The sequence below is a fragment of the Pan paniscus genome, chromosome 5 (assembly GCF_029289425.2).
Source record: "Pan paniscus chromosome 5, NHGRI_mPanPan1-v2.0_pri, whole genome shotgun sequence".
In the NCBI taxonomy this organism is placed as follows: domain Eukaryota; kingdom Metazoa; phylum Chordata; class Mammalia; order Primates; family Hominidae; genus Pan; species Pan paniscus.
Genome location: NC_073254.2, coordinates 61,315,976 through 61,343,797, shown reverse-complemented (window position 1 = coordinate 61,343,797; position 27,822 = coordinate 61,315,976). Strand labels below are relative to the sequence as shown.

At 39.1% G+C, this 27,822-nt stretch overlaps 1 protein-coding gene across 2 annotated transcripts in view; it reads right to left on the bottom strand.

Annotated features, from left to right (window-relative positions):
• Positions 1 to 5,908: 5,908 nt before the first annotated feature.
• MEP1A (meprin A subunit alpha) overlaps positions 5,909 to 27,822 on the bottom strand; it is a 43,196-nt gene continuing 21,282 nt past the window's right edge. For both annotated transcript variants that reach the window (XM_057302511.2, XM_055113666.3), the window contains 8 exons: positions 26,166 to 26,341; positions 20,159 to 20,380; positions 19,143 to 19,292; positions 16,070 to 16,285; positions 12,124 to 12,588; positions 10,941 to 11,114; positions 10,144 to 10,444; positions 5,909 to 6,719 (listed from right to left, as the gene is read on the bottom strand). In XM_057302511.2, coding sequence (XP_057158494.2) covers positions 6,563 to 6,719; positions 10,144 to 10,444; positions 10,941 to 11,114; positions 12,124 to 12,588; positions 16,070 to 16,285; positions 19,143 to 19,292; positions 20,159 to 20,380; positions 26,166 to 26,341 — 1,861 coding nt within the window. In that variant the 3' untranslated portion in view covers positions 5,909 to 6,562. The remainder of the gene's footprint in view (positions 6,720 to 10,143; positions 10,445 to 10,940; positions 11,115 to 12,123; positions 12,589 to 16,069; positions 16,286 to 19,142; positions 19,293 to 20,158; positions 20,381 to 26,165; positions 26,342 to 27,822) is intronic.

Genomic DNA, 27,822 nt, shown 5'->3' with positions numbered 1-27,822 from the left:
TCTTAGTGTATTTATTTCATTCCAAGGTAGATCTTCAAAGGAGAGAAATTTATGAGGTCCACAGACCCATAGATTGAGATTTAAAAAGAAGACCAACCCTTTTCTTCTCCAAATGTTCATGTGTATGTGGCAGTACAGGGTATCATGATTGGCTTAGTCTAAGCCATATGCTGGCCCCGTAGAAATAATTATATCCATTAGGATCATGTTTTCTGTGAGTACCAGACGTTCAAAATAACGGTGACTTAAAGTAGAAGTTTATTTCTCTAACACAGATAAGCAGCCCAAGACTGGTGTGGCAGCCTGGCTCAGTGCAGTTCTCAGAAATCCAGATACTTTCTATTTTTTAACCTGCTTTTCCCAAGGCCACCACGTGGCCCCATTTGGCAGCTCTCACTCTGGCCATTATGTCCCGTTATCAGTCATTAGGATAGAGGAAGGGACTGCAGGTGTGCACCAAGACTCCTTTAGGAAAGGTTCCCAGAAGATCACATGCAACATTCCTGCTTCCATTCCATTGGCCTGAATTTGATCACACTACCTCACTGTATCAGTCTGTTTTCACACTGCTATAAAGAACTACCTGAGACTGGGTAATTTATAAAGGAAAGAGGTTTAATTGACTAGCAGTTCTGCAAGGCTGGGGAAGCCTCAGGAAACTTACAATCACAGTGGAAGGCAAAGGGGAAGCAAGGCACGTCTTACATGGTAGCAAGACTTGAAGGTGAGAGAGCAAGGAGGTTTGCCACACTTTAAAAACATCAGCTCTCATGAGAACTCACTTACTATCACAAGAACAGCATGGGGGAAACCACCCCCATGATCCAATAACCTCTCACCAGTTCCCTCCCTCCACACATGAGGATTACAGATGAGATTTGGGTGGGGACATAGAGACAAACCATATCACCCATCTACCTGCAAAGGAAGCAGGAGAATGTAAACTAGACTCTGAGTAGCCATTTGACCAGTTGGAGTCTGGGGATTCTATTACTGAGAAAAGAAGAATGGATGTTGGTGACCATTTTTGTTGGGGGCTGGTATCTGAACATCTCCTCTGCCTCCTGCTCTCTTCTCATGCCTTTCTTATGACCCCATTTTTCTATTCTCCTTTTATTCTCTTGACCAGATAAGATCTTTAAATGTTTTTAATGATTTTCATTGAGCTGGTGAGCCACACATGGGTCAATTTGTTCTAAATTTGTCTAGGCCCTAAGGTATGCTATGACCCAGATGAGGCCCATGTCTCAATCCATTCTGGGATTCCAGGACTAGTTCTTGGTAAAACTGTGGAAGGCAAAGAGAGATGGGTCTTGTCTTTACTCTGATATCACTGTTAGCTGCAACTCTTACACACATACACACACGCACACATCTGTTGGGCTGCCCTACCCATATCAAATCTTTCCTATCATATTTTTTTCACATCAGTACTCATTAGAGGTCACTGGCACCTGACTCCATTATCTCCCATCCCCCATTCATTAGAGTTATCAAGAGTTTGCTAAATGACACTCACAGCTACAGGATAACTATAAATCTTTTCAAACTTTTCTTTGCTTAGAGACTTTTGAAAAACACATTTATATTAAAACTGACATAAGAAAGATGTTTTAACCATATTTATAAACATATAGAAATTTGAGTAGGTGACTAATTATCCATAAAACTGATATCCCTAATAAAGAAAACCAAGTAAAAAACAACTTTACATAGTGTTCCATATAGATTAGCCTATATTTTATAGCACCTTCCAAACCTCTAATCTTATTCAGGTTTTCTGTAGTCAAACAAGAATAATAGATTCTGCTATTAAGTGGCTCTGTGACCTGCCTAAGGCACTTAGCCTCTCCAGAATTGCCTCAGTTTACCCAAATACAAGAGATGGACTTCAGAATCTCTAAAATTTAATCAAGCCATAAAACAGATGATACAATTCATGAGAAAGGCAGAGCTCAAGAAGGGAAGGTGTGAGATCCATCTGTAATTTGCTTGTGAATGCCTCCATATAGGAAATACACTGTATACAGCCTGCAGGGGGACTATAATCCACACCCTGGAGGAGGTTAAATAGTATGCAAAGTATTCTGAAAAGGAACACACACTCCAATAGCAGTTAGTTTGTATTTGAAAGATCCTATCAAAAGTCTCTACTGGAAAAATATCTGTTGCAAAACTTTAAATATTTCTATAGCAAGCTACACCAGAGGGTTTGTTATTAGTATAAAGGGTGCTTAAAATAATTTTTGTATTGGTTAAATACAATTATCAAGACAGCTAGAGGTACAATACTCTGGCAGGCCCAGTGAACTAACTTTTGGGGTAGAACCTTAGACTAGAACTCTATTTGGTCCTAGTTTTCCCTCATTTAATACAAGGTTTCATTGGCTGATCCAACTAGAGCAGTGATTCCCAATAAGTAATGATTTTGCCCCCTCAGAGGGACATTTGTCAATGTCCTAGAGATTTGGGGTTGTCACTACTGGAGAAGTGTGCTATGAGCATCCAGTAAGTAGAGGCCAGGGATGCCACTAAACATATCACAATGCAGAGAACAGCCCTCACAGAAAAGAATACCCAGCTCAAAATATTACCAGGGCTGAGGTTCAGAAACCCTAAGGTAGAGTTGACAGATCTTGGCCTTCAGATTATTTGACTGTATGTGTCTAGAATGAACCTTTAATCCAAGAGGCTTGGTGGTGGAGCACTTAAAAGGACAGAGCAGAGACTTCCCTACACCTACAAAACAGGTTGGATGGCTATTTGTGGGCTTGATGGTTTATCAGGGGAACTAGACCCCAATATTTCAACGTAGGTTCTATTTTCCCTAAGTGTTGGCTGGTCTGAGAAATAAAGAGAAAGAGTACAAAGAGGAATTTTACAGCTGGGCCTCTGGGGGTAACATCACATATCAGTAGGTCCGTTATGTCGCCTAAGCTGCAAAACCAGCAAGTATTTATTAGGGATTTTAAACGGGGAGGGGGTATACGAACAAGGAGTAGGTCACAAAGATCACATGCTTCAAAGGGCAATAAAGATCACAAGGCAAAGGCAAAATTAGAATTACTGATGAGGGTCTATGTCCCACTGTGCACGTATTGTCTTGATAAACACCTTAACAGAAAACAGGGTTTGAGAGCAGAGAACCAGTCTGACCAAAATTTATCAGGCTGGAATTTCCCAATCCTAGTAAGCCTGAGGGTACTGCAGGAGACCAGGGTATATTTCAGTCCTTATCTCAACCGCATAAGACAGACACTCCCAGAGCAGCCATTTATAGACCTCCCCCCAGGAAGGCATTCCTTCCCCCAGGGTATTCCTTGCTGGGAAAAGAATTCAGCAATATCTCTCCTATTTGCATGTTTGTTTATATGCTCTCTGCAAGAAGAAAAATATGGCTCTATTCTGCCTGACCCCACAGGCAGTCAGACCTTATGGTTATCTTCCTTTGTTCCCTGAAAATCACTGTTATTCTGTTCTTTTTCAAGGGGCACTGATTTTCTTATTGTTCAAACACACATGTTTTACAATTTATTTGTACAATAGTGGTCCTGAGGTGACGTACATTCTCAGCTTATGAAGATAATGGGATTAAGAAATTAAAGTAAAGACAGACATAAGAAATTATAAGAGTATTATTAGGGAAGTGATAAACATCCATGAAATCTTCACAATTTATGTTCAGAGATTGCAGTAAAGACGGGCATAAGAAATTATAAAAGTATTAATTTTGGGAACTGATAAATGTCCATGAAATATTCACAATTTATGTTCTTCTGCTGCGGCTCCAGCTGGTCCCTCCGTTCGAGGTCCCTGACTTCCCGCAACAATGGTTAACAAATATGAATGTGTAGCAGAATTTAGTTTAAATCTTGATTCATTTTAACATCATCAGAGAGGGGGTTAGAGTTCCCATCCACTTCTAATTATCAGAGGCTCCAGATATTACTGAAAGAACCTGACATTTGTGAATGGCCAGATTGGCTCAGGTCAGTTCACAGAAGGAAAGGATACAGATGGGGATGTATCGAGGATATGGTGGGGGAAGCATGAGACATTCTCAAATTTTCAAGCCACTATGACTTATTCCCACTATGTAAGATTAAAGAAGTCAGACACTCAGATTCAGGGAGGATTTCCCACATTTTTCATGTTGCTCATCTAAATCCCAAATTCCACACTGCCTAGAGATTATGAAATGCTTAATTTCTACCTACTCCCCATCCTACATGCCCTCTGCCATCACCATCCCAACATCTTAAAAGAATAAAGTATCTGCTAGTCCTCCTGGAATTATTGAGGGTTTGGGCTCAAAGAAAAGCTGAATAACATGTCAGATTTACAGTGAGCCAGACCATTAATCAATCAACAGAGGTTTCCATTAATCATCAAAAGTGATAAACATAGATAGTAGGCATGGTGCTGGTTGAGAATCTATAGAGAAATAAATATCAAAATGCTTTACCCTCATTCTGGTACCTCCCTATCATTATTTTGACCTAGCAGTTTTAATTTGGAGTACTAGAGGAAAATACTAGGTTATCTTTGAAATTTTAGCTTCTGCTTCCTCCAGAGAGAAACTCATGTATTTAAGAAATGTTGTCATTGGTTTGGGCTTGGGGCCTTTCCATGTGTGACAGACCATAGCATGCTCCTTTTAATAAAACAAAAGGACAATAACAGCAGCAGCAGCAACAAAGCCTAGAATTCACTTCTGAGGTCAGATATTGAGCAGAGTGTTAAGGGCATGGCTTTCTTTAGGCCTAACTCTGAGGTTAGTGGAGCGTTTGCAGGACTGTGAAGCACAGCGAGAAACAAAGCTGAAATCCATTTCCAATCTGGTCTTTGGAGATAATACAACTGGGCTGGTGACAGGATAGCTTCCTATCTAGTCTGAACATTGAATAGTAATATTTTCATACATATTAAACTCTAAGATAGGTTCATATTCATTATCCCATTGTATTACTCTGCTACTCTGTAAGTGGTAAAGTCATGTGGAAGGAGATAGTCAGCTATTATTTCCATTACAAGTTAGTAAACTATGATCAAGAGCTTAAATGATTTCTTACTAAAATTTACCCAGCTAGCTGGATGGGCAATCCAAGCCTGCAGCCAGGATGCTTGGCTTCCAGACCTGTTTTCTATCCACTACAGCAGTGGTTCTCAAGGTGTCTGTGAGGTGGAGGTTGTGGGGGAGTCAGTAGCAGTAGCAGCATGGCCTGGAAACCTACTAGATTCTGGCACATTCTTATATCTTGCTAGATTCTGGCACATTTAAGAATGCACATTCTTAGATCCCACCCTAGATCTACTGACCCAGAAACTCTGGGTGTAGGGCCTTGTAATCTGTTTTAATCAGTCCTCCCTGGGATACAGATGCACCTGAAGTTTGAGAGTTATTGCCCTCAGGGGTGCTGTTTTCACTCGCTACAAATTGTTCCCATAACTTTGCATTAAAGAAACTCTTGTTGATCTCTCATTTTGTTTCCAGTGCATTTTAACTCTACAAAATTGTCATAAAGGCTCTACTTAGGAAACCTTACGACTTAAAGGACCACTCAGAATCCTTAAAATCTTTTCATTTATTAAACTTCCTGAGCTGACTTATTGCTGATTGGGTATAGAAACTTTAGCTTTTTTTTTTTTTTCACTTGCTCTGTCTTGGAACTTCCTTGCCCCAGCTAGAGTTTATCTCCTTAGGAACTATGGAAAGAAAGCATATCTAAAAATACTTCTTTAAAGTTCTCTGATACCTTCAGTTTGTTAATATGATAATGTTGTACATAAATAGCTATAAAATATGCTATTAAACTTAAAAGATCTGGGAAAGAGCTTTTGAACACCCCCACCCTTCAACACACACATGCACACCCACACTTATATACAATACCAGATACAAAGAAGGTGCTAACTCAATATTTATTAAATTTATTAAAGGCCTTCTCTTAGAATCTCAGAGGAAAGCAAATGCTGTGAAGCCTGGCTGCCCAGAAGTACCTTTATTTGAAATCTTTAACAAGATCTTAAAAGAGTGGTGACACTACTGTATCTAATGAAAAATGAGTATTTGATTCTAACATATTCAACATAAGAATTTCATCATATATATTCGATCTGCAATATAAATGAGAGTTTCTATATCTTAGTTATTCATTCATTTATTGTTTTATTCATTCAACCATTGTTGAGTGCCAACAATGTGCCAGCCATGCATTTAGGTACTGGGGCCAGCATGGTCAATGAGAACAACATGTGCCTGCCCTCAATGGAGCTTACAGTCTATAGGAAAGACAGTCAATAAAACAAGTGATTTACAATGAAGTGTGATGAGTGTTGTCACAGGACACACTAGATACATTAGGAGCACATAGCAAAGTAACAGAATTATGTGGGGCAGAGAGATGACAAGGGTCACACATGGGGCTCGAGGCCTTAGTCCTTGGAGGTCCTATCCAAAGCAAGGCTGATAAAAAAGCTGCCCCAAACTGCACTGACCATGGGAAGGTAAGGCCTGCATGGAGGAGGTGCTGCTGTGGTCTGGCCAATGCCAGCAGGCAGGTCACTTCCTTGGCCTTTGGGAAAGGATGGCGATGATGGAGAAGGTCAAGAAGATCATGCCAGCCGTGCCTCCGATCACCATGCCCAGGACACTGCCGTGCACCTGCACGGCCTGACAGCGCTCCCCCGTGTAGAAGAAAGCATGTCCAGAGATGCACCTGAGGGAAAAGGACACGAAGGGAGTGTGGGAACTACCCAGGCCTCAGGTGCCTCCTAGCAACACTCATCTCCACAGCAATAAAAATGGCAAACGCTCACTGAGCAGGTCCACGTGGTGCCTGGTCCCATTTCAAGTGCTGTATATGGACCAACTAATTTAACCCTGCAACAACCCTTTGAGGTGGAGGCTATTACTTGGCCATTCTCATCATCTTCATCTTACAGGAAGGTTAAATAATTTGCTCAAGGTCACATTGTTAGTAAGTGTTTCACACTTGAAATCTAATCTCAAGAGGTATGCCTCCAGATCCAGGACTCTCAGCCACCAAGGATTCAGGAGGAAGGCCTGAGACACTTAAAGGAATACATTGCCTGACACTGGCTGAGAATATAAGCTACAAAGGAAATTCCCCAGATATAGACCGACTTAGAGCATCAGTGGTAGCTTAAAAACTTCTAAATAATATCAAATAAAATGTTACTGTAAGGTTAGTGTACTGTCACTGTCTCACGAGGTTGCCCTGAAGTTCACATGAGATAATGAGGACACTGTACTTATCAAGGTATTTAACACAGAGTAAGCACATAATGGCCAGCCCTTAGTTTTGTTTCTTAATGTTATCTGGTATAAAGATCAACTAATCTCATAACCAAGGCATATAACTGGTAGTGTCTCATCCATACCTTTGTAACAATTCCAGCCTTTGTTTCAAACATTCCTACTAGAAGGTCTACTCAGCAGAATTCTACAGAGCAGAGTGAAACAATTAGAAGTCAGCATTTTCTGGTTGGGCACGGTGGCATACGCCTGTAATATCAGCACTTTGGGAGGCCGGATGGATCACCTGAGGTGAGGAGTTTCAGATCAGCCTGGCCAAGATGGTCTCATCTCTACTAAAAATACCAAAAAAAAAAAAAATAGCCAGACATGGTGGTGGGCACCTGTAATCCCAGCTACTCAGGAGGCTGAGGCAGTAGAACTGCTTGAACACGGGGGGTGGAAGTTGCAGTGAGCTGAAATCGTGCCATTGCACTCCAGCCTGGGTGACAAGAGCAAAAACTCTGTCTCAAAAAAAAAAAAAAAGAAGTCAGCATTTTCTTTTACTAATCCTGAATGATTTTACCTTCCAAGGCCTCATCTCTATCCTGAGAATTGACTTCTTAGAAATGAGTGAGTAATAGCAAGTTTATTTCATTTTTTTCTGACCTAGTCCCCTCCAAACACAACTTAGTGATATCCCCTAGTGTTACCTTAGAAAAACTTATTCTGCCAACGCTCAGGGGCAGGTTTCTAGGAGAGGAATAGTTTGGCTGAGTAGAGGCTGACATACAAGTGGCAACCCTGGCCTCCCTTAGCCTGGGAAGGATGAAGCCTGTTGGGGACACATAATGGTATCTGGCATCTAAGGGCCTGTCAGGCAAAGATATGCAGACCTATGGCTTTGGAGCCCAGAAACAGATGGGCCTTCCCCAATAAAAGGAACCAGAGGGCTTCTTGGAAGAGTGATTGATTCTATGGGTGGGGCAGGAAAAATTAAAGATGAGCCTAGAGCATGCTATGGTGCCAGAAAGTAACATTGTGTTCATAAAATCTGATGTTGAAAGAGCACAGGAGCCAACCTGGAAGAGCTCCCAAAGGCCAAAGCTGGGACAATAGAAGCAACAAAATAAATCATGAAATTATTGCAACAGAGCCCACTGAATAAAATAAATGCTTATGATTCCTTCGTGATGTGAATAAACAATCACATAAACAAATTAACGGGGTGAAGGTGCCATTCTTCTTTACAGAAGATTATAATTAATCAATGTGAAGGACATAGGAAATCAACATTAGAAGATCTCAGTGGTGAGTATTGCAGCAGGATGTGTCAACAGATGCTGAAATTAGTGTGTGAGGATTTGAGGAAAAGCGGACTGTCTCCATGGTCTTGGAATATCTCTCCCAATATACGTATTAATTACAGAGGGAGAAATGGTAACTCTTCAGTGGAGAGGCCTGGTGGACATGCTGTTGGCCAGATAATGAAGGTTGACATCACCAGTAATGACATGTATAGGCATCATGTACCTGTTCACACGCTGCAGCAAGAAGGCATAGCACATCTTTACTAATCTTGCCACAAATGCGAAACTTCAAACTAATCATGTGAGAACAAGATGAACCAAAAAAAAAAAAAAAAATCCCTGACCAGTAATCTTCGAAAGTGTCAAGGTAATGAAAGACAAGAAAGAACTGAGGAATTGTCCCAAATTGGAGGGGATTAGGAGACAGGAGACATAAAAGCTAAATGTAATATGAGATCCAGAATTGGATCCTGAAATAGAAAAAGAACATTAGTGGGAAAACTGGGAAGAGCTGAATAAGGCCTGTAATTTATTTATTAGCATTGTACCAATGTTCATTTCTTGGCTATGCTAATTGTACTATGGTTTGTGTAATATGCTAACATTAGGGAAAGCTGGGTGAATGGTATAGAGAAAGCCTCTGTAGTATTTTCGCATTGTATCTGTAAGTCTAAAATTATTTCAAAATAAAAGCAACAAAAAGAAAAAAAAAGGAGACTAAAAAGAACTCAGAAGAAATGTAAATTTTTGAGGCAGGCAGAATAGCTCCTACATCTGCTACTGTTCAAATGGAACTGTTGCTTCTGTCATCACATACCTCCTTTTGTGAAACAGTTTTTAGGGTTTTATGCAAGCAAACATTATAAAAAGAACTATAAAATATAGCAAACTGTGCTGCCAGACAGACTTAGATGCAAGTCCCAGCTTCAGCATTTTCCATCTGGGTACATTTTAGATAAATTACTTAATCTTTCTAAGCTTCAACTTCTTGACACACTAAACGGGGATAAGGAGAGCCCTTATGTCACAGGTGGCAGTGAGAATGAATTTAGATCATGCGTGTAAGATGCTCAGGAGACTACATGATGCATAACAAGGGGTCAGAAATATCAGGTGTTCTTACTACTATTATTGAAAATATAACTGTAATAATAGTACAGTGTAAATGACAGACTATAGAACTAATAATAATTAGGAACTAATAACATCTGTAGTCAGCAAAGATTTAAGCTTGGTCTTGAGACCCACCCTCATGGAGTAGAAAGTCCCTAGGCTAGAAGCCATCTTGGGTTGTTAGAGTTAGAAATTCCAACAACATCCAAGATGCTGTTGACAATACCCCAGAAGAGGAAAAGGGGTGAAAGTCAAGAGACAAGGTGACCTGGGAAGCCTCTGTCCTGGCAGCATAAGCCCATGAATCCAGGGCACACCTTCGTAGAGTCAAAGAAAACCGCATTCAGTTGACCATCTGAGGTAGTCTTCGCCCTACTCTGCAAACAGCAGCCTTTACCAGGAGTAAGCATGCACGCGGCCCAGGTCTGCTGGCCTGCCTGTCTCCCCAGCCACAGAGCCTACCTGCAGCTCGCCATCCCCTTCACGTTCACACAGATGCCGTCATTTTGGCAAGGGTTTGGGTCACATGGGTCTCTGAAGTACTGTGGCCAGTTATGGTCCTCCAGGGGGCCTGTGTTCTCCACCGACCGCTTCTGTCGGCTGGGCTGCCCCTGGCTCAGGCTGACAGGTAGGGCTTCCTCTAATATGGCCTTTCCCGAACCTTCTTCGGAGACCTGCTGCTCCTGGCCTTGGAGAATGAGGCCTTGGGGGCTCAGTCTTTTGCCTTTAGTGGGAACTTCAGTCTGGCTGAGGTGGGTGATATCTTCAGGAAATAGAGAGTCATGAGGAAGATCCAGGATTAGTAACTGACTACAATTAACTCCCACTTCTGGTGAAAGTTCCCCAGCCTGCTTCTATCTCCCATCACCCCTAGTGACATGGAAAAGTGGCTTTGAATCCAGCTGATTCCCACAGTATTAGCTACTTTTATTTTAAAGTAATCCAGTCACATTTTTATTTATTGAATTTGCAAAATGAAGCATAAAGTTAGCATGGATAGACTGATGGAAACTAAATCGAAATCAGTGAACAGTTACCTCTGATAAAATTATCAAAAAGATGACACTAAAATTTCAGTTTCTTTCAAGGACAATTAAAATAAAGATGTGAGTCCTTGACCAATTGAATAAAATGTGGTTCTCCTACAACACATTGTTTTAACCTCATCCCCACCCTCCATGTGTGCTTTAAAATCAGGATAAAATCAGTAGAGTGCCAAGAGCATAGGATTATTTACTCAGGAAGACCAACAAAAGTACCTTCAAAGTCCACAAATATGATGAGGTCATCATTTTTCAGGAAACTCCTCCTTTTCAGCATTTGGTGGGAAATGAAACCACTCCAGCCCAAGTCGATGCTTCTAAAACAATTACAGTCTGTATGATAGGTTCCCACCCTGGACGGCCTGTCCCAGATGACAGTGTCATTTATCGCTGCAAAGTTGTAGGTAACATAAAATCACATTACCTCTTTAGACTTCACTTTCCAGTTTGTCTTTAATGAGGATACAGGGCTTTGTGAATCAGAAATAAATAAATAAATAAATACAAAAATAAAAAAAGTGTTGGAAAAAAATTAGGCTATTTACTATTTCCAGGAGAATTGCAATTCAGAATTGAAAGATGGGAGAGGCAGAGAATCACAGCTCTGAGTGATCAGTTGTCTGCTACTGAGTGACTTTCTTAATGAAAAGAGAGGGACAGCTACGGCTTCTTTCTTCTAAGGCTTAAGTCTTCTCTTTTGAAAAAAAAAAATTAGTGCCAGGCGCGGTGGCTCACACCTGTAATCCTAGCACTTTGGGAGGCCAAAGCAGGTGGATTGCCTGAGCTCAGGAGTTCAAGACCAGCCTGGGCAACACGGTGAAACCCCATCTCTACTCGGAAGTCTGAGACAGAAGAATTGTTTGAACCTGGGAGGTGGAGGTTGCAGTGAGCCGAGAATGTGCCATTACATTCCAGCCTGGGCAACAGAGGGAGACTCCATCTCAAAAAAAAAAAAAAAATAGTTTGCCCATTTCTTTACTGATGTAAGTTTACTTCATGAACATAGTAACATTGAGTACTATTTTAGGAGTAAGTACATTAGCTCTGCACAGAGCCCAGCAAGTTCCAAGTATTTGATAAATGATTAGCAGTATCTATTTCCTCAATCACAACGAGCTCAGTGAGGCAGGGATCACCTGATTCACTTGTATTCTAAGTACCTAGCACCGACTTTGGCACATGGTAAGCCCTCAATAGATGTTTGATGAGTGAATTTAGGAAAGGGAAGGAGGATGTGATGGCATTGAAAATCTTGACTTGAAACTCCAACAAGACTATGTTATTGATATTCCCAAGCAGACAATGTGAGGAGAACGTTACTCTTTCTTGCACCACAGAATCACGTCTGTGGGCCTCTCTGGTTCAAGGGGCAGTTCTTATTTACGCTGACATCACCCACCTGGAGATGTGTGCGACTTCGAGGTAGTGAACACCATGCTTGAGGACATCCTGTTCCGGACATCGGGCTCCTGGTCAAGGATGGTAATTATCACCTGTCTGTTTTCTACCGGCCACTCCAGGATAGCATCATTCTCCCCACTGCACACATGAAAAGCAAGTCTCAAGTAGCCAGAGCTTTCTCTGCCATTTGGGTATAAAGTTAACCCAAAACCATATCCCTCCGAATTGTAGAATCGAGGGCTCTGAAGCTTGTCCCCTTTGCTGGTGTTCTCAAGGACTTGGGAGAAATTCCGGACTGTCCAGACCCCTGTGGGGCAGGGGGTTTCTGTCAGAGTGATGTCGTCTAGGTAAATTCCCCCAGTTGAGTTCTGAGGGTCGCCTTTTGTGCCCTGGAAAAGGTAGCGAAACTTCTGTTCCTCTTTAAGCACCACATGGGCAATTTTCCAATTGTGGTCATCATCTCCTGAGGACAGAGAACAAGGCTGGTGAGAACTGTGACCAACATTTAATGAGTACTTATTATGAGTTTGGCACAGTGCCATGTGCTTTCCATAAATTATCTCATTAAATCCTCACAACAGCCCTATAAAATAGGTACTGTTATAAACTGGTTAAGTAACTTTTCCAAAGTTACATACCTAATAAGGAAAAATGGTTTTTTAAAATACTATGATTTATTTTAAAATTCACATTCAAATCTTAACCGTGAATTTGTTTTCCACTATAAGAATCCAGGTTCTGGATTTCCTCCTGAGTTGGCTGGTTCAACTGTAACCCCTAAGGTTAGCAAAGAAAACCCAAGTGTTAGGCTGAATCGTATAAAATAGCCATTTTCTAAGCCAAAAGTAAAAAAAATAGTAACTCCATATGGTCCGACCTGTCACTTGTTGCCAGAGAGCTATAAGGAATGCTGAAGAGCAGATAATAACCTGTAGGACTGACTGGATCTTCCCTACCTGAAACTGACTCCCTCTCCAACATCTAGACTTTTTTCTCTTCCTTATATTATCTGAAAGTCCACCATGTAGGGGAGCGAAGTAAGCCAAATAGAGTACTATTGTCTAGAAATGCACGTTCTAATAAAGATTAGGTCTACTTGCTTTTTCTCTGAGCATGAACTAGAAGTGGGACTTTCGAATTAAGAGCTGAGGAAAGATGGTGAGAAGGCCGTTCTAGAACATAGGATCCTGGGTTGAACAGTATAAGAAGCCAGACAGGAGCTTGGGGGTACTGGAGAGAGGAAACTGCGAAAGCAAAGCAACTCAATTCCGCAAAGAGATGTGCCTACACTGATATTTTTGCACAGGGTATTCCCTAGAGTTGGGCTTGAAGAGGAGAGGAAAAATGCTTCCAAGTGGAAGTCATGTTGGCTAAACTGAGTTCCTACAGATGAGTGTCTTTTTTCCTTCTTCTGTGTCTTTTAACCAGAAATCTACTTATAGAACTATACTTTCCCTGAAAAGGAAAAGACCTTTAATCTCCCTTGTGTTTTCAGGCCATTCTCTCTAAGTACAACTTCAAGGGACAGGTCTAACAATGTTCTGTTTCTTAGGGTGGAGCTGATTATGGCCTGTGTGGTTAGGTTACATGGGAACACAGGAGAGAGGTAGAGAAGGCACATGACCACCTCTGTAACATACAAATCTAGGCAGCTGCCCTCTCCTGCGGAGAGCATGGCAGCCCAGTGGAAGACACATGGACTTGAAGGGTAATAGGTGCCAGAAAGTCTAGGAATAGGAACAGAGATATAGGATTTGAACTATTTATCCAGCAGGTTATAGATCATGGGAATTCTGTCAAGAGAATAGGATTCTGTTCTTGCTGATTAGTACCTGCTTTGTTTTTTCTTAATATAGGATGTCAAAATGATGTTGAGATGGGGGAATCTGGCACTGGGAAGGAGACCCAAGAGGCTATACCATATAGGCAGAAATTCATCTATGAAATTATTAAGATGGTTTCGTTTACATGCTTCCACAGGGCTGCCCTAAATCAGTCAGGCAATAATGCTACTATGATTGTTTGAGACAAATTTAATCCCTGTTAGTTCAGAATTGTCTTCTATAAGGAAGTCCTGGCCTCAGTAAAAACGTGTGTGTGTGCATGTGTGTGTACATACACATAGTTGTATGCCAACATTTTTCATGTAAGTTTGTATATAAGCATTATGTATGTAACATATATTATATACAGATATGCATATGGAGACATTTTGTGTGTAAGTGTTTTGGTCAAAATATACATTTTGCAAAACTTAAAAGCTATTCAAATTGGTTGCGACTGTCTTAAGTTGAATATCACATAAACAACACTAAGTGATATTCAACTAACCTTTTTGAAAAGTTTCATTGACAAACCAGTATCAGAACAGACTACTTAAAAAAACCTTTCATACAGTGTTCCCAGGGAACGTACACAGGCATACTCTGAATTCAATGAAACACAAAGCACAGCAGTGTAAGAAACTAAATTAAGCATAGGATGTTTGCTTGATTGATTTTATGCTTAGAAGTAACACTTTTAGCTTTAGATGAAAGTGAGTGATAATAGGTCCCATCAATATTATTGAAACTTTAACTCATTTTCTCATTAAATATTTACAATCCTTGGTAACATAACACATCCTCAACTCTTAAAGAGTATCTAGCTGTCATCCTTTTATCATATAAACTATAATAAATTTCAACCGGAAAAGTGAACCCCTCAAAACTGTGATTTGTAGAGTTCCCAGGCAGCCCACAGAGTGGCTTGGATATAGGCGATTTGGGCACCTGTTCTTACAAGTGACCTCTAAGGAAGGTTTCTTCTTCAAGAGCAGCAGATATATAAAAAATAATTCCTTTCCCTGGACTCATTTCAATTGATAAATTAAATGCTAAGGTAGGCAGTTGGATGCTAGGATAATCTGGCCATAAATCAAGATCCAGGGTTATAAACAAAGTATTTGCTTTCTTTTGTTATGGTGGTGGTTCATTCATAACTAGGAAAAGGGAGACAGGCTTTCTTACTTTTCAACAAAAATTTCTCTATCTATAATCATTTACATGCTGACCTTCTTATATAAATATACAAAGTGACACTTAGGAACATGTTAGTGATTATAGGAAGTTAACATATACCAATGACTTATTTGCCACCAACTTCACAAGTAGGCTTCAAGTTATTTCAGCATATTAAATAATGGTATCATTTGTTTTTCTGAAACAGATGCAAAACACTTTGGTCAATTTTTTTTTTTTTTTTTTTTTTTTTTTTTTTTTTTTTTTAGATGGAGTCTTGCTCTGTCACCAGCCTGGAGTGCAGTGGTGCAATCTTGGCTCACTGCAACCTCCGCCTCCCGGGTTCCAGCAATTCTCCTGCCTCAACCTCTCAAGTAGCTGGGACTACATGCGCGCGCGCCACCATGCCCAGCTAATTTTTGCATTTTTAGTAGAGACGGGGTTTCACCATGCTGGCCAGGATGATCTCAATCTCCTGACCTTGTGATCCACAAGGCCGCCTCGGCCTCCGAAAGTGCTGGGATTCCAGGCGTGAGCTGGTCAACTATTTAACTACTCTCTCTCCCGAAGCATCAATTCCCACAGGTCTTTTACCTTCTTATCTCCACTCCTGAACCATCCATTTTCTCAGTCTTGGGCTTTGCTTTCTCTAAATTTCCAGTGAAAACTGGATTTGTATATTCTGATTGGCTTCTTACAAAAGTATATTTCATCCCTACCTAAGCCCAAGATACTGCTTCTAATTTCTCAGTGGTTAAAACATCCATAGAGTAATTAAAACATGCCATATATTATGATAGGCTCTGAGAAGAGAAGAAAGTGGGTGGAGGAAAAGGAGGAGGAGAGAGAGAAGAAGGAGGAGTAGGAGGAAAGAGGGAAGGAGGAGAAGAAGCAGGATCCCGGATTTTAACCCAATCCATTCCTCGTGTGAATGCCTCTAAGTACCTTGAAAAGTCTGCACCTTCACCAACTTGCGAACATTGCCTGTGCTGTCATCCCTCCTGACCCAGACAACGAGTCTGTCTGAAGGCCTTCCTGTCATTTTATAGAAAAATTGCAGGCACTGCTGCTTCCTCTTTGGGTAAAGAATCCGAGACTCCAGTAGGGCTGCCTCTTCCGCGGACCCCGAGCTGGTGCTGAACTGCATGAAGTAGCCGGCACCTAAGGAAAGAGCAGCCAAACATCACACGTCTGGCTTCCCACACCCCAGGGTTCTGTCCACCCAAACAAAGTGAAATAGTGAACCACAGCCATTGTCCAGGCAACAAAAACTAGAACTCTTCGGAGGAAAATAAAAAGAAGGACATTTGTCAGTTAATATTCTCTGTCTCAATGGACTTAGTCACTGGCTAAAGCTTGCTCTCCGCTGTTGTGTTTGATTGCCGTTGTTCCAAGATTGTGAAATATATACCTCTGACTTAAAGAAACACAGGCTTCAAGCAATGTTTGATGGAATGTGGTGTCTGTGAGATGAATTCTATTTTTCTCATTGACTTCATTCTTTAAATTAGAGATTCATTCCAAGGAAAAGAGTTGGGTTGGTCTGGTTGTTGTATAAGACACTGGAATTCAAAGATTTAGGATTTGGTTTTAAACATTGACAATGATAAGGGTTCAATTTCCCCTGTTGCTAGCCTAATAACTGGGTGTATTATCAGTGGCAAAAAAGTAATCTTTACTATATTATAAGAAGGGCTATTCAGGACACATTAGAGACTAAATGGAAATTTCCCCTGAATGTAAAGGAAGGCATTGGAAGGACACTGAAGAGGGTGAAAAGTGTCTACATTAGTGCCAGAGATAGGGTTTACCTGACTCAGATATCTCAAAACTCTTTCCCCTAAAAACAGTCAAGCAGCCAAACAAATGTACCGTTTGGTAAACCACACACTTGTCAAAGTCAAGCACAATGAAAAATTCTTGCATATGAAGAGGTTCTTTATACTGTGTTCCAACACTCAACTCCATATCAAAATGCTTCCATCAAAACATTTCACAAGATAAAAATAAAGTGAGTGTACAGTATAGTGCTGGATACTCCAGCGTTGCTCCGTGATGCTCCCAGCTTCATCCTGCCTCACACTGAGGCACGTGCCTTTCATATCAGCAGCAAGCAATGATGGTTTAAATAAGCTTCCCACCAAGCTTAAAATATCAAACGACTTTAATATTAAATCAGGGCAAATTATATTCCCTTGTATCTTCTTCTCAATATTTGAACTTGCCTGAGACCTCTGAATTATAATTATATATTGAATGCCTGGGTTAGAAAAAAAAAAAAAAACAGCGCACAAGGCTATAAAGGTTTCTAGGTAATTCTTACTCAGGAATTCTTGCCCAGGTGTATTATGAAGCATGAATTGAGAGTCAAATAATTCAAGCCCAGAACTCAGGAGGCCTGAATTATCCCCAGCTCTCCCTAGGTGTTTATTTCCATGGGTTTTGAATGGGAGGGATCCTCCCAATGGATCCTTCAAGCTCTTTGTGTCTACGCATCCACCTGTAACTATGCAAGAGCTCTCTAGCAGAGGGACATGTTCCATTAAATACCTCTTGTGAAAGAAGCATAATAGCTGCTCAAGTTAACCTGATACAGCTTTTCCAGATCTTTCTTCTGGGCTGTGGTCCTTTTCTCTTACTAGAACATTTTTTCAGCAGATTCCTCTCACAATAAAGATCACCTTTGTGTTTAGCTGGCAATTGTACATTAGCCTAACAGCAAGCCCACAGAATAGGTTGGATTAGAGGCTACAACAGAAATTTAGAGAGCACTTCAGGCTTGGATCAACCTTTGGACACTTGGGATGATATGTTTGATAATCTGATCTGTGACAGAAGCTTTTACCCTCTTCCAAAGATGGAGGAAAAGTGTCAGTGGCTTATCACCTCTGACATTCCCTGTGGTGGCCTGGTATCTGGGTGACAGGCTGTGTTCCTTCTGGGAAGGGAATCTCACCAACTCTCAGACAGTTATGGACTAAGTGACTTCGCAATAGTCTAGTCTTTGAAAAGCTATAATAATCCGTAACCTCAGCTGTTTCTAAATAGGGTTAAGATGATTTCAATGGCAGGCACAGAATACTAGAAGGCTAAAATAGCAAAACAAAATAAATGGAACCTCTGGAGAGAAAGGGAAGATGGAAAAATGGGGAGTGAAGCTGCTGGTCTGCAGGTGGGGACTTTGTATGCATTATCTTCTTCCATTGTCACTGTGAAGTAGACATCAATATCTTGATGTTTACAGAGGCTTGCAAAAGCCAAGACTTTTAGAAAAAGCACACACGTGACAACAACTTCCTGTGGTCACAATTAGTAAGTGGTGAAGCTATATTTCAAACCAGGTCTGTCTTTTTCACTACACCATATATAGGAAGTATCTGAAGCTATGCTATCCAATACAGTGGCTACCAAACCTATGTGGCTATTGAGTGCTTGAATTGTGGCCAGTGCAAACTGAGATGTACTGTAGGAGTAAAATATGTGTCAAGTTTAAAATACTTAGCCTGAAAAATGTGAAGCATCTCATAATAACTTTTATTTTGATTACATGTTGAAATGCTACTATTTGGATATATTGAGTTAAAAAATACATTATTAAAATTAATTTCACGGTTTTCTTTTACTTGTTCATGTAGATATTAAAAGTCCCATGTGTTATCCATTGTGCCACAGAGCCAGATTCATGTGGACATTAGAAAATTCTACATTACATATGTGACTCACATTATATTTCTGTAGGAGGGTGTGGTTCTAGAGACATTGCCTTTATTTATGAGGTTTTATCTTATCAATCATATACTAATATCAGTTTTGCTTAAATGCATCTTTCTTTTGTGTGCCCAGAGATTGGATGCTTTTTACTGAGTTAATAATGAAGATATAAGAAATGTCTTTTGTCCTTGTTCAGATTTTCAAGTTTGATAACTAACATTCTGACTGAGGCAAAACATAGTGGCTGGCATAACCTAATTGAACCTGGTGAACCACATCAATGTGTTTGCTTTCCACTTTCACTGACCTGTGCATTGTCCCAAGAAGGTGTGATCCACTTCTCCAGCCTGAGCACTGTCCTGATGGACCCAGTCAGTGTCATCTCTGGTGCCCTGAATCATTCCACAGATGTTTGCCTTCTCAAAAGTACAGTGGTCCAAAAGAGTGTGAGTTGTGGCTGCAAATTATATTTTTATCATCTGGTTAAAAATGAAAGATAGTCATTCCAAATAGCTAATGTCTTAAGCCACTAAAACCTCATTGTTCAGATATGACAGGATCACAAGCTTGTTATCTTGACTTTTTCTCAAATGCAAATCTTACTGTCATCAGATCTTAGTACTTGCTAATATATAGACACAGCCCTACCTACCTCACAGAGTCAAGATAAAAAAAAATCTATAATCATTCTCTGCCATGTAAATACCAACCATAAACTCCTTTAGATCAAGAACAAGATACCTATAATATTTGGCTTTGTACTTAGTAGGTCTTTTGTACATACTTATTGAACAGAATCAAACATTTTATCTCTAAAGGCTAGGGGGATCATCTTTAGAAAACACCCTGCCCCAGAGGATTAGATTACTCTAGGAATAACTAACATAGGTAAAGAATTTTACAGGATACAAAATGCTTTCAAGTCCGTCACCTATTTTGACCTTTACATAATAATGCATCCTCCAAAAGAAGCAAAAGAAGCTAGACAATAACATCTCCTTACATTTGTCCAGTACTTTGACTTTATAAAACATAACTACATAATTGGTTTTTATAACCATCCTGTAAGGTTGGTGTTATAGTTTTGTTTGTTTGTTTTTTGTTTTTAACTACTCAACTCTGCCATTGTAGCGCAAAAACAGCCATAGACAATACTTAAACAAATGGGTCTAGAGGTAGACCAACAAAAGTTACGCAGTTTGTTCTTATTCTTTTAGCTAGTACATTAAAGAAGAGTAAAGGAAAATGTAAAGGAAATCTCTAAGGCTGAGGGAATCTCTGCTGAGGCTAGTTTACCAAGTTCTCAGAAACTGAGATACTCACTGCAATTGTACATTCGGTTCAGCCTCTCTAAATCAATGGCACTGAAATCCAGGCGCTGTCCGATAATGGAGTTAAACTCAGGGATCTTGGCTGTGATGGTAGGAACACTTGCATTCTTGTTAAATGAGAAAGGCTGGTAGTGCATCAAAGACTCATAATCATAGGGTGTATTGAGGTCTGTGATTAAGCTATCATCATAGGTGTCAAAGTTGTGCTGGTAACCTGTTAGGGAGAGAATCCACAGGTCCTTCTCAGTCATGTTATTTTCCCCATGCTACTCTTTGACTAGATACCCAGAGACCCTCCAAAAAAGGGAAATAGTTCTATTTAAATATATATATTAAATAGATTTATTTAAATATATAATTTATATATATTTCAATAGATTTATTTAAATATATAATTTATATATATTTCAATAGATGTATTTAAATATATAATTTATATATATTTAATTAGATGTATTTAAATATATAATTTATATATATTTAATTAGATGTATTTAAATATATAATTTATATATATTTAATTAGATGTATTTAAATATATAATTTATATATATTTAATTAGATGTATTTAAATATATAATTTATATATATTTAAATACATCTAATTAAATATATAATTTATATATATTTAAATACATCTAATTAAATACATAATTTATATATATTTAAATACATCTATTTAAATGCATAATTTATATATATTTAAATACATCTATTTAAATACATAATTTACATATATTTAAATACATCTATTTAAATACATAATTTATATATATTTAAATACATCTATTTAAATACATAATTTATATATATTTAAATACATCTATTTAAATACATAATTTATATATATTTAAATACATCTATTTAAATATATAATTTATATATATTTAAATACATCTATTTAAATATATAATTTATATATATTTAAATACATCTATTTAAATATATAATTTATATATATTTAAATACATCTATTTAAATATATATAATTTATATATATTTAAATACATCTATTTAAATATATAATTTATATATATTTAAATACATCTATTTAAATATATATAATTTATATATTTAAATACATCTATTTAATATATAATTTATATATTATATATATAATTTATATATTATTTAATATATAAATTATATATTAAATAGATGTATTTAAATATATAATTTATATATATTTAAATAGATTTATTTAAATAGATTTATTTAAATATAAATTATATTTTATAAGCAATATAATGTAAAATTACTATGAATCATTATTAATATTAGTTAATATATTAATATAAAATAACATATATAATATTGTACTAACTATAAAATACATATTGTAAATTTAAATAAATATTAGAAATGACTAAATACATGTACATGTTTACACCAAAGATACATTATAAATATATATAAATATGTGTGTATCTGGGTGTGTGTGTACGTGTGTGTAAGACTTTCAGAAAGAGAAGGTAAAATAGCAAAGCTGAAGAAGGTATTCCAAATGACAGGAAAAATAATTTTTGAATTCAGGAAAATGTTCACAATCGATTATGTTCAAGACACATCGTTCTAACAGCCAAGTACCTCATCCACTGAGTCTGCCCGGAGCTGTACCTGGCCTACTCTTCATGGGTTAGGAGAAGGAAATCTGAGGGGCAGAGGGAAAGGTAAGCAGCTGAAAGCAAGCCAGGGGATCCTGCCAATCAAGGCTCACATCCTTCTGTTTCAGAAATAGACTCATGGAGAACAAAAATAAAATAGGAAGAAGAAAACTTATTTTCCTATCAAAAGAGGAAAGGTAAATATTTTTCTGAGATTAGTGAAAGTGAGATAAGATGTGCTGCAATGTAAAAAGCTGAACAAAATAACTGATCAGAGGGTCTTTGAATTGACTAATAACCATCGGGAATTTACTGTTTGGGCTGCATTAATGGAAAGGTTTGCAGATTTTTTTGATTTTCTTCTTGTGGAGTGATAGGAAAACTGAATGCAAATGCGGCTAACTCTTCCAGTCATAACTTCCAATCCTCATATTCTTCTCCTTCTCTAGCTCCTTGTCCAGTCACTTTTTGTTTGTTTACTTGTTTAGTTTTGAGACGGAGTTTTTGCTCTGTTGCCCAGGCTGGTGTGCAATGGCAAGATCTCAGCTCACTGCAACCTCCGCCTCCTGGGTTCAAACAATTCTCCTGCCTCAGCCTCCTGAGTAGCTGGGATTACAGGCACGTGGCACCACACCTGGCTAATTTTTTAATTTTTAGTAGAGATGAGGTTTCACCACATTGGCCAGGCTGGTCTCAAACCCCTGACCTCAGGTGATCTGCCTGCATCGGCCTCTCAAAGTGCTGGGATTATAGGCATGAGCCACCGTGCCTGGCCTCATCCAGTTACTTTGAACAATTAGAAGAAAATGTAACTGCCTCATACAGAGCTATATGCAGGACTGCAGAAGTGTGGTGTGGCCAGGCGATGCTCCAGCAGGTGCCTGAGGGAGTCTCTGAATGCTTTTGGAAAAGCTAAGGAGCAAGACCACGTTTGAGCAATATCTTGCTTTAACTGTAAAATCTGAATACTGATGTTTCATTCTCCCAAATCATGGGGATTATATTGGGGATTACTTGAGAGGGATCAAAGCATTTTTGAAGGTGGGACAAGTCTAAAAGAAACAATGGCTCTAACAGGGAAGGAGAAAGTTAATCCCTCTAGAGTACTTGGTCCTAGGATGTCATTTGAGGTAATGGAATTGTAAAGAGCATAAGAGTCTACAATCTCTTGGTAACTCTCAGTGGCACCTGAAGCAAAGCACTTTCAACTCACTGGATGTGCTTTACTTAATTTTCCATAAAACCATCTGATTAGAGGCTGGGCACAGTGGCTCACACCTGTAATCCCAGCACTTTGGGAGGCTGAGGCAGGTGAATCACTTGAGGCCAGGAGTTCGAGACCAGCCTGGTCCACATGGTGAAACCCCATCTCTCCTAAAAAATACAAAAATTAGCTGGGCATGGTGGTGGACGCCGGTCATCCCAGCTATTCAGGAGGCTGAGGCATGAGAATCGCTTGAACCCAGGAGGTGGAGGTTGTAGTGAGCTGAGATTGCACTGTTGCACTCCAGCCTGGAAGACAGAGCAAGGCTCTGTCTCAAAACAAAAACAAAAATCCTATCAGGTTAGAATAGATTATTTTAATCTGTATTACTCATGGATTCTTATGAGAATACTTAACAAACAACTATTTTGAATAATATTTGAAAATGTATTCAACATGTTTTTGTTGGGCCTAGTATCTACTGAGAGCTGTGCTAGGTTGGTAGTGCCCCCAACAGTGAATAGGATAGGGACTCACAGCTGAGAGCTGAAAAGGGGCTGTAATCCAGGGCATGTGATCCTGTAAACCAGGGGTCAGTCAGCAAACCTGTTCTAGAGTAGATAGAAAATATGTTCTCTGTTGTAACTACTCAACTCTGCCATTGTAGCATGAAAACAGCCATATACAATACTTAAACAAATGGTTATGATTGTGTTTCCATAAAGCTTTATTTACAAAAGCAAGTAGATATGGCCCATGGACTATAGTTTGTCAACCCCTGCTAGACCTCAAAAGTTGAGTTTTTTCCCTAGCATAAGGAAAGAAATTTCAAAAACACAATTCTGATTCAAGAAATGGAGATGGACATTGGGAGAGAACTACATTGCCAGTACAGTGTCTTCTTAAGTTAAACAGAAAGCTTGTTATTGACCAAAGTTAAATCAATAAAACTCATAAATTACCCTGATAAAAAATACTGCCTATGTTGATAATCTTATTGGATTTGATGTCTCTTTTGAGAACAGTTCTCCCGTGGTTGCAGGCAATTTAGATATACGGAATTGTACCTGATGAAAACACAGATAGGAGATGAGCAAATATGTGTTGAGCAACCCGTGCTCAAACCAGAGCTGAGCAAGTCTGCACTTGACCCTGGCAAATGTCCCTCACTCCGATAAAAGGAACCTCATTTGGCCTAAAACCATTTTAAGAGCACTAAGTATTGTCTTCTATAAGACTTGGAAATAGAAATGTTTTCTGCTTCCTTACAACATTTTCATCAAAGCCCAGTATATGTACAGGAAGGTAAGAAATTGAGGCTTACAGGCAAATATAGACAAAGTCTAATAGTCCCCTGAGTAGTGCAATCAGAGATTCAGTCCTTTGACCTATTACTCCATTTCCTTCTTCCTTCTACACACACACACAGTTATAACACAATTACTACTGAGAGATAGGTACATGAAGTCTGAGTTATTATTTCATCTCTGGGTGAATATGCTCCAAAACTTTTCTGGATTGGACTGGGAGGCAAAGAAGAGTGCAATCTGGCCTCTGGTTCAGTGGGTGGTGGTAAGATGGTCGGAGTATATGGTTAGGCTCAAAGCTGGTGACCTATTAGACTATTATAAGTTACAGTTTTCTTCCTTACTACACCAATCCACATTCATAGAATTACCAGAATATAAGAGACTGGGAAGGCACAGGATGAGAAACCTCACAGGTGATTTTGATTAGCCCTCTCTACCCTCATCTCATGTGAAAATCATTGACCATCTTACTCCAAAATGAACTATTACAGTCCTGGCAGAAAACTTTTGAGGATTCATATTTAATTATAAAGCTTGGTCAGTTCTTCCAAGCCCCCAAAAATAAAATTATTATAGATGCACTGCAATATATGAATCCGCATATAAAATTGGGATCTAAATAAAACAGATACCTACACAAGGCTATTATTTGTTTTATAAAAGCCATGCCGGAAACAGTTAAGGCGTTTTAAATATATTAAAGTTTCATTAATCTCTTACTGCCAAAAACAATGTTTTTGCATTCTCTTCACTAATTCCTTCTTAAAAACTAGGTATCTTCAGAAACATAGCATTGACTTTTTTTTTTCTACCACATCAGGAAGCTGCTCAATAGATGTTTTAGTGTACTCAAAAGCACTCTACTTCATTGTCTCAAACAATTAAGGAAAGTAAGGGCCGGACACGGTGGTGGCTCATGCCTGTAATCCCAGCACTTTGGGAGGCCAAGGCAGGCCGATCACCTGAGGTCAGGAGTTCGAGACCAGCCTAACCAACATGATGAAATCCCATCTCTACTTAAAAAATACAGAATTAGCCAGGCATGGTGACACACACCTATAATCCCATCTGCCTCCCTGAGGCAGGAGAATCGCTTGAACTCAGGAGGCAGAGGTTGCAGTGAGCTGAGATCACACCATTGCACTCCAGCCTGGGCAACAAGAGCGAAACTCTGTCTCAAAACAAAACAAAACAACCTAAAGAACAATGAAATAGTTAGAATAATATAACTGAATAATACGTAAGACAAAACTGTTGTCTTTTGCATTGTATGAGGTGGGGGCAGAAGAAGCAAGGTGCTTAGAAACAAGGAAGAAAAAAACATTAACCTTTGATTAATCAGAACCCAGATAACTAGCTAGAATTAACATAATTGGGATGTTATTTCAGATAAAAGCATTTATTTTTGTTTTTGTTTTTAAACATTTTTTATTGATTTGGTAAAGCAACTGGAAAAAATACTTCTTGAGTATGCCCTATAGTCATGGAGTAATCAACTAAACCTCAAACAGCCTTCTAGAGGCACAGGAGATTTCACATCCAGAGAAATGACTTTAAAATCTGGATTCACTTTCCTCATTAAGACAGGAAAGTAGAGTTTTAGATAGAGTTTTAATGAAAACACTGATATAAAGCAAAGCTTCTGGTTAACTTTCAGTTGACCCCCACAGTGAGTTAACACCATTCCTTGAGGCTCTTATCTGCGATGAATTCCGGTCAGATCAGCACAGCCCACATAAAGGGCCAACAAATCATAACCTCTTCAGAGTCTTTCTTCCCACTAGAGAGGCTGAAGCTCCTGTCCACACAGATTTGGCTTGGTCATCTCAGGATTGGTCTCAGCCAGTGATAAATGTGATAGCAATCTCCGCCCAATCACACCTGAAAGAATTTGGTCCCACCAGATGTTCACATAATCATCCCGGTCCGTCCTTGACTGCTCGTGGTAAAATCCCAAAGCATGCAGGATCTCGTGTTCTATGATGGCCTTATAGGCACATCCTTGGCCAATGGAAAGGTTCTGTCCCACATGTTGGTCACCAACCTCAGACCAGCACCTTTAAAGAGGAGAAGAGGAAAAATTTCTTCTAGAGAATTTTTAAGTGGCTGTCATTCACAGTACTCCAAAACACAAATTAGGAGGAAATTAGGCTTCATTTTAAAAAGAAATTACCAACAGCATTCTCATATGCTAATGGTCCAAAGATGGGGACTGCTTAAAGAAGGAGCATTCCCTAGAGGGAATACTGTGCAGGCTTTAAAAGTGAAGATATAATACATTATAAAAGTGGCACATACTCAGAAGCAAATCAATCCTATTGTAACAACTCGTCAAGGTAGAAAGCAATAAACATTGGCATTCCTTCTCACCTCCACAAACCCACAGGGCACTCCAAAGAATAACACTGTTGCCTTTATCTAAAAAATTGTTGTCTGAGGGAAAGCTGTGGTTGATTTAATTTTTTTGAGATGGGGGGTCTCACTTTATCACTCAGGTTGCTGTGCAGTGCCAGAATCACAGCTCACAGCAGCCTCAGCCTCCTCTACTCGGGTGATCTTCCCACCTCAGCCTCCTGAGAGGCTGGGACTTGGAACCACAGGCATGTGCCACCACACCCAGATAATGTTTTTATTTTTTGGTAGAGACAGGGTTTTGCCATGTTGCCCAGCCTGGTCTCAAACTCCTGGGCTCAAACGATTTGCCCTCCTTGACCTCCCAAAATGCTAGGATTACAGGTGTGAGCCATCGCACCTAGCCCTTTTATACTTTAATAAATTTTCAAATTTCCTATAATGAACAAGCATATATTTTATGACCATAAAAAGATCCTCATTAAAAAGCAAATTAATAAAATCCATGTCTTTGGAAATAGCAGATCTATAGTGTTATGACAGCACAGAAAAGGCTGCCTAACTTATTTCTGAAGGGTATCAGGCAAGGAGGACCTGTAGCTTCCCTCTGAAATCAGTGGGCTCGGGAACCTCTGTCAGATTCCCTGAATTCCTTGCGGTAGAATGTCTTCCTCTTTCATCCTCCCCCCAATTATTTTTTCTCTTCTCATAAACTCAATTTTTCACCTCTATTAGAAAACCCAAAGCTTTCCACAAATTTTCTCCTATTGACTTTAAATTGTCAAATGAAGATCTATATTTTAACCAATGCTGAGCAGAAAAGAAAGATTTCCTGATAGTCATAAATGCAACCAATGGATTGCAAGTTTCATGGTGACAGTCACAGTGTCTTACCTGCCACTGTTCTTCCCAAGACTACTGACACAGTATACCTTCAAAGGCTAACAGATTTGATTTTTACTCAAAGATGAATCTTAGTTATTTATTTTCTAATAACTTTATTAAGGTATAATTTATATACTATAAAATTCTTTAATTTTAAGTATACAATTCAATGACTTTTAGTAAATTTACAGTGTTATGCAAATGTAACCATGATCAACTTGCCTCTCTGATAGTGGCATTTTATTACCAAATCAGAGTTTACTCTGCAAAATATTCACAACTCAGAGAAAGCATTTATTAT